The sequence below is a fragment of the Ceratotherium simum genome, chromosome 33, assembly GCF_057802395.1.
Source record: "Ceratotherium simum simum isolate JZ-2026a chromosome 33, ASM5780239v1, whole genome shotgun sequence".
NCBI classification, from domain to species: domain Eukaryota; kingdom Metazoa; phylum Chordata; class Mammalia; order Perissodactyla; family Rhinocerotidae; genus Ceratotherium; species Ceratotherium simum.
In genome coordinates this window covers 25,537,085-25,547,705 of record NC_141932.1, presented here as the reverse complement: position 1 = coordinate 25,547,705, position 10,621 = coordinate 25,537,085, and the positions used below count along the sequence as shown (strand labels likewise).

Genomic DNA, 10,621 nt, shown 5'->3' with positions numbered 1-10,621 from the left:
AACCAAAACTCTCAGGCCGGCCCCGTGGCTTAGCGGTTAAGTGCGCGCGCTCCGCTACTGGCGGCCTGGCTTCGGATCCCAGGTGCGCACCGACGCACCACTTCTCCGGCCATGCTGAGGCCGCGTCCCACATACAGCAACTAGAAGGATGTGCAACTATGACATACAACTATCTACTGGGGCTTTGGGGGAAAAAAAGGAGGATTGGCAATAGATGTTAGCTCAGAGCCGGTCTTTCTCAGCAAAAGGAGGAGAATTAACACAGATGTTAGCTCAGGGCTGATTTTCCTCACAAAAAAAAAAACAAAACAAACACTCAAATATTTCAACAAGACATACATTGCACGAAATTAATGCTTTCAAAATTGGTGGGCAGGCTGGAGGAGAAGTAATAGGGATAGCTCTGGACTTGAATTTCAATGTAAACGCCCATAACTATGATCCAGGGATGGAGAAATGACTGCTGCAGTCACAAGTGATGCTGCCAGGAGTAATACCTCCAAGCCACGAAACTTAAAACTAGACACTGGTGGTCCGGCCCCATGGCTTAGCAGTCGAGTGCGCGCACTCTGCTGCTGGCAGCCCGGGGTTCGGTTCCCAGGCGCGCACCAACGCACCGCTTCTCCAGCCATGCTGGGGCCGCGTCCCACATACAGCAACTACAGGGCTGTGCAGCTATGACATGCAGCTATCTGCTGGGGCTTTGGGGGAAATAAATAAACAAACAAATAAAATTAAAAAAAAAAAAAAAAACTAGACACTGGACCATGGAGTCTAGCTGCAGCAAACATGACAGAACTTGCTTGTCTGCTTTGCCTAGAATGACTCCAGAGTGTGTGCACCCACACAGCTACATAATTAGTACTCATCCTTTAGAATTCAGATTAAAAAGCAACCCACAGTCAAGCCTCCTCTGATTTCCCATAGTATGTTTCTTGGCTAGCACTTGTAAAAATTAAAATGTGTAAACTAAGCCAACTACTGTGAATTACCCTCACCAGAATAATGACATTCTTCACACAGAGATCAGGCCATTCTTCTCCAGGCTTGCTAGTCTCCCACTAAAGTCTATAGTAAGGCTGACCTCAATTCTTCAAGAGGAAAGTAGTGGAAAACTTTGCAAGAAATATCAGTGGCAGAGTGAAAGTGTTTATTATACACAAAATGATTTTATTAGAAACAAAAAATTTTATTCACACTACTTTTTACTTCTTTTGCAGCTTTAATTTTCAACTTTATAACACTTACTGCATCCACTGGGTAACTAAATATCTTCACATGACCATTAGCTAATTTCTTTCTAGGACTCTTGAGTAAAACTGCATGCTACTGCTATAAGAAATGCATATTCACTTATGCTTGTTTGCTCCCTTTAGAAGTGTTTACAAATAGCATCATTGCAAAGATGTACACATAATTCCTACATCCTTCAGGTTGTTCTAGCATTAATCTTCTGATGTCTAGCAAGATAAGAACTCTTAGTGAACACTGCTACATTTCTTACATAAGCTCTCTCTCCAGTGTGAGTTCTTTGATGTAGAATGAGGGATGTACTTGAAATGAAGGACTTCCCATGATTTCTATATTCACATTGCTTCTCTCCTGTATGTTTAACATTTTATAAGAGATTCATATTGCCTAATGTCTTTCCCATATTTGTTACATATATAGGGTGTTTCTCCATTGTGGATTTGCTTATGTTAATTAAGGGATCCATACTGGCTAAAGGCACATTCATTGCCTTCATATGGTCTCTCTACAGTGTGAACTGTGATGGACAATAAGGCTTGTACCATTGCTAAAGACCTTCCCACATTCATAACATTCATAAGACTTCTTCAGTATAAATTTTCTGATGTTGAATCAGGGAGGATCTATGGCTAAAATGTATTATGACAAATACTGCATTCAAACAGTTTCTCTCTTGTAGGAATTTTCACTTGTATAGTGACTCATATGGTCTAAAGGGTTTTCCACACTTACTGCACTACTAGGTTTCTCTCCATTATGTATTCTCTGATGGGCAGTAAGATTTGAGCCTTTGCTAAAAGCTTTCCCACATTCATTACATTTATATGGCTTTTCTCCCGTATGAATTCTCTGATGTACAGTAAGGTTTGAACTACAGCTGAAGGTCTTCCCACATTTAATACATTCATAGGGTTTCTCTCCAGTATGAATTCTGTGATGTTGAAGCAGGGATGACCTATGACTGAAGGCTTTCCCACATATGCTGCATTCGTAAGGTTTCAACCTAGTGTGATTTCTCAAATGCATACTCAGTGATTCAGGCTGGTTGAAGGATTTCTTGCATTTTTGACATTCAAAGGGTTTTTCTTCAGTATGAATACTCTGATGCTGAATAAGAAATGAGAGGCTGCTAAAGACTTTCAGACATTTGTTGCATTCAAATTGTTTCTCTATAGTGTGAATTCTTTGATGTCGAGTAAGGTGGGAGCTACAGCAAAAGGCTTTTCCACACTCACTGCATTCATACGGTTTCTCTCCAGTATGAATTTTCTGATGGTGAATGAGAGACGACCTATGAATGAAGGCCTTCCCACATATTCGACACTCATAGAGTTTTTCTTGAGTATGAATTCTCAGATGTTCGATGAGATGTGAAACACGACTAAAAGACTTTCCACAGTTCATACATTCATACGGTTTCTCTCCAGTGTGAGTGCTTTGATGATTGGTAAGTGACGAGATGTGACTAAAGGCCTTCCCACAGTCAATACATTTGTAAGGTTTCTCTCCACTGTGGCTTATCTGATGTCGAGTAAGGGATGAGCCATGGCTAAAAGTCTTCCCACATTCACGACATTCATAGGGTTTCTCTCCTGTATGAATTCTCCAGTGGCGATTAAGGATTGATTGTTTGCCAAAGGCCTTCCCACATTCACTGCATGTATAGATTTTCTCTCTGTTATAAGTCTGGTGAAGGGTAAGAGATTTACTCTGGCTGAAGGCTGCCACACTTTCGTCAGAATTCAAAAGTTTCTTTCCACCACTGATATTATCATTTTTTATAACTGACTTTTTTGGTAAGTTCTTCTTAAATATATCATGTTTATGTGATTTTCCTTCAGCAGAAATTCTCTGTGGTTCAGAAAGAATAGACTTTAAATGGAAGATGCTTCTAAATGCACTGTATTTGTAAACACTTTCCCCAGTGGGACTTTCTCTAAAGGTGAGGGTCACTGGTCTGAAATGTTCTACCTGATTTTTGTGCTTCCCCTCCAACTTCTCTATATATTCCCAGTCCTTGTTAAAATTTGAAAATTCATGACTTTGTTTTATAATTTTTTCTATTATTACCGTTTGGGGTGAATCTTCATCATAAATATCCTCCTTTGTTGAAAATTCCTTCTTTTCCCATCTTGAGTCCCAATCTGAAATATATCAAGAAAGCAAAACATTGCTTTTTCTGTTTTTCTTGAAAAGAAACTTCTACGGTAGAAATAACAAAATTGGATTAAAAACAAAGCGTCCACCACCCCAAAAACACATGGTCTGACAACTCTCATATATTCAGTGATTTCTGAACAAAGTTCAAATGAGCACAGAGAATACAGACAACTCACAAAGGCTAGAACAGAGTGTAATACGGGAAATAGGTTAACTATAGGCAACCAGCATGTGGAAAAAAATGAAACTATCAGAAAGAAAATGTGGAAGGCATTCTGGATTCCAAGCCAGCATCCTGTGCCTATATTTACGTGAAAGACCACATTTTGTCTCACAGCCTTGGTTCTCCAAGCTTCAATTAATCTCAATTTGCTGTCATATTAGTATGCTTAGAATGCAGAATTTATAGTGCTACATTAAATAGTTACAGTGACAACAAAATAATCTAAATACTCTATGGTTCACAAAGATTTAGGCTTTGTGAGTTTATGTAGGATCTGTGTGAAATCATATCATTTACTGGACATTAGAAAATACTGTTCCTAGAAACCTTCTTATACATTCCTTACTTCCTCTAACACATGTTTATATTTGATCTTCGAATCTCAGCCTTAGGGGAAAAGTGATTTTCCATTTAACTGACAGCTTTTCTTAACCTAAAACCACCAATATATTTTTCCTTAAGTGGACTTAAAAAGAATATGCCTTTTTTTGTTTCAAATAAAATAACAATTTGAATTATGATGGCAAAAACCTCTACTTTTGATTAGATGACATGAGTAATACAGAAAGATAGTTAATTTGAGTCAGGAACAGGTTGTTTTGAAACCTAAGCTAAGGACCCCTCAATTTTGCTACATTTGGGATCTCAGAAGACAGTATCCCTAAAATATCCTAAAATGCCTCCACACTTTCTATAAGCTTCTTTAACAAAGACCTCTTTTGCCTGATTCACCATGTCTTACCTGGATACATACCTTCTGACAGTTTTTTCTCCACCATCCAAGGTTCTTTCCCATCCTCCAATAAAGTGATCACATATGGCTTAGGTATGGAAAGACCTGCTTACAGGAAAAATGTAGAACTTTTTTAAGCTGTGGTTCTCATGGAGGAAAGGCCAACATCACAAAAGGGACCAAAGGAAGGTTTGAAGGACATTCACTGAAATGGGAAGATAAGCTTCAGGCAGGGCACAACAGAGCTATACATTTCCTCGGAAATGTGAAATAAAAATGCAGTGATTTACTCAGGAGGATCTCCAGCAATTCAGAGTGGCAGAAGAAAGATCTCCCTCATTGGGGTGGAGAGGGAGATATGCTTACCTAGAGACACCAGGTTCTCATAATTCTGGACCATCACATCCTTGTATAAATCCCGCTGAGCAGAATCGAGCCATCCCCACTCTTCGTGAGAGAAGTCTATGGCCACATCACTAAATGTCACCTGAAACAGCAAACACACTTAGGCTCAACCATAGCCCAGGCCTCTTCTGTCACTGATCACGGGGTAAAATTACTCTGGTTGTGGAAGAAAGGGAACAAGATTCAGCAGTTGTGACAATGAGCAGGAATCTAAGTTAAGTAATAATTGAATAATTATGTGTTTGACATTGTTATACAATAAGGGTAAGAGACAAATATAAGAACTTTGCTTTAGGACAGTTCATTTTGTTAAAGGGAATAGAATTATAAAATTTTTAAAAATCAGCATTCAACACTTGACTGCATATAGTCAGTGCTTAGTTGTGTTTTTTTATAGTTTACAGGCTAATAAAAAATGATGTAGGTAATAAAAAATGATGATCCACTAAGGTTCAAAAAAAAAAATGATCCAAAGGTTCAGAAAAAAGACATCTTTATACTAAAGATAGACATATACACAACTAATTTATAAACAAAAAAGAAAAACATTTATGATATATGAGTAAACCTTATATTGATAATCAACCTATAATTAAAATAATTTGAGAGCCCTGGGCAAGAAAACTAAAGGATGGTTTCATGCCACAGGTAGTCCTTGAATAGGATCTTAAAGTAAGGGCAAAGAAGAAAACAAAGGATACATTTCAAGAAAAATGTTCTAAGGAAATAGATTTCTTCTCAACAGCACTTACTCATGGTATTACTTAAAACAGCAAAACTAGAAAAGCTTAAATGTTCAATAATAGCTCACTGGTTAGTCAAATTATAATACGTACAAGAAACGCATATAATATGTGTATCCATTTAAAATGGCATTATTACTATCTTTCATTGGTGAAATAGACATTGTTTGGCTATGGTAAACTTTTCACCCCAAGAGTGGCTGATTCAATGTTCTATTACTTTATTTGGATATTTTTCATGTATGTCTACCAGTGACACTGGTCTCTGGTTTTAAAGAGGAAATGGACCTTTGTCAGGTTTTGGGGAAATAATTAAAAATCAAATCTGCCAACCAGAAAATCCTCTCCACAATGCAGGCAACAAAGAGAACAGTTTTATTATTGAATAAGCATTAAACCAGACTGTAATGCACTTCACAGGCAATCACAAAGGAGACTGCAAGGACAGAAAGAAACCTCACCCTTTTATAAAGCCAGGCACATACAATCCTTTACATACATGTTTTCAAAATCAATAGTAGCTTGTCCTCAAGTAAGAGGATTTGACAGCATCATTTGCTATACATAATTCATCCTAAATTCACCTGGTAACTGGGGTGGCCATCTGCCTTTTCCCCAAAGAAAAATAAAACTTCCCACGACAAGGAGGTGGTCAGAACTTGGAGCCAGGAGCCCTAGGCTAAACTCCCACGGACAGGGAGATGGGGGTGCATCTCTCTTCATGTTTTCATTTCAAAGAGATGGCTCCAAGGCCCTTAAGAAAGACTTTACTGCCTCGTAAAACTGGCAGACACTTATTTAGCTTTGAAAAAGGTTTACAAGCGTCTTAAGGGACAGGGAAAGGATTTACAATCACAGGTTTTTCTCAAGAAAACACGGTAAGAAATGGAAGGGGGAGACGGTCTCTTTCCCTTTAGGAACCAGGGAAAATTCTTTTTCCATTTATTTACACTTACCCAGGTATTAAGGTTATCCTACTCTTATCATATGAACTGAAAAATTTTCCATCTTTTCCTACTTTCCACAATGGTCTTGAAATGATAGGCTTTTATAAACCCCACCTGATAAACCAATACAATCATGCACCACATAACGACATTTCAGTCAACGACAGACCACAAATACAACAGTGGTCCCATAAGATTAGTACCATATACCCCGGTGTGTAGTAAGCTATATCATCTGGGTTCGTGTAAGTACACTCTATGATGTTTGTACGACAAAATCACCTAAAAATGCATTTCTCTGTTGTTAAGCGACGCATGACTGTAAAAAAAAAATGACAACCCACTAAATGCGTAAAACTAAAATGTTTTATTCTACCAATGCAAAGATATTTCATATTTTAAGTTTTGAACACATATTAATGAATGTCATTATATTAATAAGTCTAAAGAATAAAACCCATGTAATCTCATTAATAGACACTCTTTGCTCTTTATTTAGATGAGGGTTTCTGAACTTTGGCACTACTATCATTTTAGGCTAGATAATTCTTTGTTGTGGGGAGCCGTCCTGTGCATTGTATGATATTTAGTAGCATCCCTAGCCTCTACCCATCAGATGCTAGTAGCAACTCTCCTCCTCCACCAGGGTTGTGACAATCAAAAATGTCTCTAGATACTATCAAATGTCCCCTATGGGTGGAACTAAGGGGGACAAAATCACCCGTTTGAGAACCACCACTTCAAAAATGTCTGCAGTTCCCTGAAAGGCTCCCTTAGGCCTCTCCGCCTATGCTCAAGGTGTTCTCTCAGTTCTGTAAAACTTCACTTCCACCTCGGCCTCCCTGGTACTATGGCGACCAACACCAGCTCCAGCCCTGCTTCCCCAGGGACGCTTCAACTCCTTCTTTCCCTTCAACGGCCTGGGCAGCCTGGGGTGTTATTAATCTTTGTCACCAAAAGATTTTAGGATATTTGTCCCAGCACCTTCTTAATTTCTTATGCTTTCTTACTTTTCTACCAGTCAGTAGCCACTAGCCACATTTGGCTAGGTAAATCTGAATTAATTACAATTAAAAATTACAAAATTAAAAATTCAGATCCTCAGTCACTCTAGTCATAGTTCAAGTACTCAACAGTCCTATGGGGCTGGTGGCTACCATACTGGACAGCACACATTTAGAACATTTCCACCACTGTAGAAAGCTCTCTTAGTACTGTGCTAGATCATGAAGTCCTGCATGTCAGTGTACACCCAAACCTATGTAACCTTCTTCCTCACAGGAACTTCATAAGTGTTTAGAAAATGAATCAATGAATGATTTTGGCAATTAGTTCACTTCAGCTTTTACCTTAAAAAAATGGTTTTTTCAATTCTAATTATCTAGTATTTTCAAGAAACCAGACTCTGCCCAACATGCACATCTGCCACTCATGCAGGCTTCACCTTCCACCCATGATTCTTCCCCACCATTTTTTCATCACTCATTCACTCAACAACTATATACTAAGCCTCTGTTTTGTGCCAGGTACCACTCTGGTTACTAAAGATAAAACAGTCAACAGAAAAGAAAAAATATCCCTCTCAGTGGGAGGAGACAAACAATGAGCATACAGTGTATCAGCTAGTGAGTGATAAGCACTATGGAAAACAACAAAGCAGTGATGGAGGAGTGGAAATGACAGTCAAGAGAACGTGACTGCAACTTTCAATAGGTGTTCACGGAGGCTTTACTGAGAAAGTAACCGTTGAGCAAAGATAAAAGGAAATAAGAATGCAAGCCTGTGCTTATCTGGGGAAAGAATATTCCAAGCAGATGGTACAGCAACTTCCAAGGCCTGGAGGCAGTAGCCAGTGTGGCTGGAGCTCACAGGTAACAAGGAGACAGAGAAGGAAGATGGGATCAGAGAATTAACAGAGAGCCTAATCGTACAAAGCTTTTTAAGTCACTACAGAATGCTGACTTCTATTCTAAGTTAGGGCCACGGAAGAGTTTCAAGCTGAGGAATGACAGCATTTTATACAACAAGAGGATCACTGTGACAGCTATATTGAGAGGAGCCTGAAGAGGGTGAAGGGCAAAAGCAGAGAATCCAGTTAGGAGGCTCCTTCAATAATCCAGGTGGCTTGGACCAGGTGACAGGGTGATGGCGGTGATGGGGTAACCGATGGTCAGATTCTGTAAATATCCTGTATATATTTTAGATCAACTAGAGTGTCTAAACGAGAGTTATAAGAGAAAGGAAAAAGCAAGGATGACTCCAAACACCTCTTAACTTGAACAACTGAAAGGACTGATATGCCATTAATTGAGCCCACATTATACAGCTGTGACAACCATAAAGCAAATAACCTAAAATTCTCAACTTGAATTTTGAATTGTAATTGAAAAAGAGTTTTGCTCAAGACTCTACAGAGGCTTCTAGCAGAAAAGTGGTAGGAAAGAGGAGCACTGGGAGAAGACAGCACTTCGGAGTTCTGCAGGCTCCATCCTTTTCTGTAACGAAAGGAATCACAGATCCAGTCCCTAAATGGACTTTGTTAGTGGGAACTGGGAGGAGAAGCATAGCAAACACTCAAAGAGTCCCGATGAGAAAGTGTTTCAGGAAGATTTGGGGGCATATCGACTTACCTGGAACATGACTCTGCAGTTTCCAATAGTCCACACAGTCCTCTTTCCAGGCTCTTGTGTTATAGAAGCGCAGTGTCCTGAGAAGGCAGATCAAAAACAGGAAAAAGCAGTCACGAAAAATCTGGCATACCTTGCAGCTCTGTGACACACCTGCATGGAAGGGCACACTGGGAATCACTTCCTAGGGCTCCATTCTTTCCCCGAACTACCAGAGTGTTCCTTGGCACGAGGTAACCATTTACTAGGTGCCACCTGTGTGTAAATCAACTATCATACACGTAACAGACAGACTCAAAACAACAGTAATAACAGTAAGAGCTCGATCAACCTTCACTACTATGCACGGTGGGCATTCACATTATTACAGATTTCTTTTTTAAACGATGAGAAAACTGAAACGGCGATACTGCAGCCCTTTGTTCAAGGTTACACAACTGGAAAACGTCAGCTTCACGACCGGGTAACATAAAAACAACGGCAGCTGGCGTTTTCTCCCAGTGCGTACGCGGCACGCTCACGCGCCCGGTCCCTTTCACAGCAGCTCCAGGGGGTCCGCGCCGTCCTTGCTCCCGCTTACACGCAGGACACAGCGGCCCGGACAGCCAAGGCCCTGCCTGGGCTCGCCCCGCGGGGCAGACCCTGGGACCAGCAAGGTGCTGGCGGCCCGGTGCCGTTAGCCTGAAGCCGGCCGCCCGCCCTCCCGGGGCCCACGCCTGCCTAAATCCTCAGCGGGACCCCCAGCCCCGAAGCCCGGGCTGGGCCTCCCCCCGAGCCCGACGCGTCCAGGGCGGGCACCTCCGCGAACCTGACGCGCCGGGTCGTTGCGAGCGACGATGGCCGCCGCCCTCGCGGGAACCGCACTGCCCAGAGTCCTCCCAGATTTCAGGACGGAGAATTCCGCCGCCTGGCCGAAGCTACCGCGGGGTGGACCAAGGGCGGAGTCCATACCAGAGCAGCATTTCTAAGACGACTCCGCGCCAGGGACAAAAGTTACCGGGGCCTCGCACGGTGGCCGCCAGAAAAACTACACTTCCCAAAAGTCTCTGCGGCCGCGCGCGCTCTCTGCGCACCGCGAGAAAAATGTCCCGGGCTTCCTAAGAAACTACACCGCCTGAAGCCGTCGTTGCAGAGCGGCTCAACCAGGACGCACACGCAAAGTATGGAGAGGACAACGGTCGTCTCTGGTGAACTCTGCTTCCTAGAACCAAGGGCAGCCCTCTACTGGCGTTGTAAGGGCAATGGCGCCCAAACCAGAAAACTACACTTCCCAGAAAGTGATGCGGCCACGAAAGGTCTTCCGGGTCATTCGTATGATCGCGCAGAGATTCTCCTGCGTGCACGGGCGGCCCCTGCTGGTGCCGGCGGGAACTGGCCTGTGCCCGCGGAAGGGCTCCTCTCGGCCAAACCCTGCTGCCGGGCTGTCTAGCTCGTATGGGCGTTGAGTATTTGGTGCCCACTTGCCCTGGACTATATTTCCCAAAATGCCCTGTGTCCGGGCTGTCATAACAATAATTGTCCGCGGACAAGCG

At 41.9% G+C, this 10,621-nt stretch overlaps 1 protein-coding gene across 8 annotated transcripts; it reads right to left on the bottom strand.

Moving 5' to 3' along the window:
• Positions 1–1,129: 1,129 nt before the first annotated feature.
• LOC101387252 (uncharacterized) lies at positions 1,130–10,286 on the bottom strand. 8 transcript variants are annotated; one of them, XM_014794764.2, is made up of 6 exons: positions 9,421–9,864; positions 9,093–9,169; positions 4,734–4,854; positions 4,377–4,475; positions 3,322–3,395; positions 1,130–3,102 (listed from the first exon to the last, which is right to left on the bottom strand). In XM_014794764.2, the coding sequence occupies exons 1-6, from the start codon at positions 9,443–9,445 to the stop codon at positions 1,909–1,911; spliced, it is 1,590 nt and encodes a 529-aa protein (XP_014650250.2). In that variant the 5' UTR covers positions 9,446–9,864; the 3' UTR covers positions 1,130–1,908. The 8 variants fall into 8 exon arrangements, with proteins under 8 accessions (XP_014650250.2, XP_087278238.1, XP_087278237.1 ...); XM_087422112.1 differs by having other exon boundaries at positions 4,389–4,475; positions 9,421–9,862; XM_087422111.1 differs by lacking the exon at positions 9,421–9,864 and adding an exon at positions 10,041–10,286 and having other exon boundaries at positions 1,130–3,395.
• Positions 10,287–10,621: the final 335 nt, after the last annotated feature.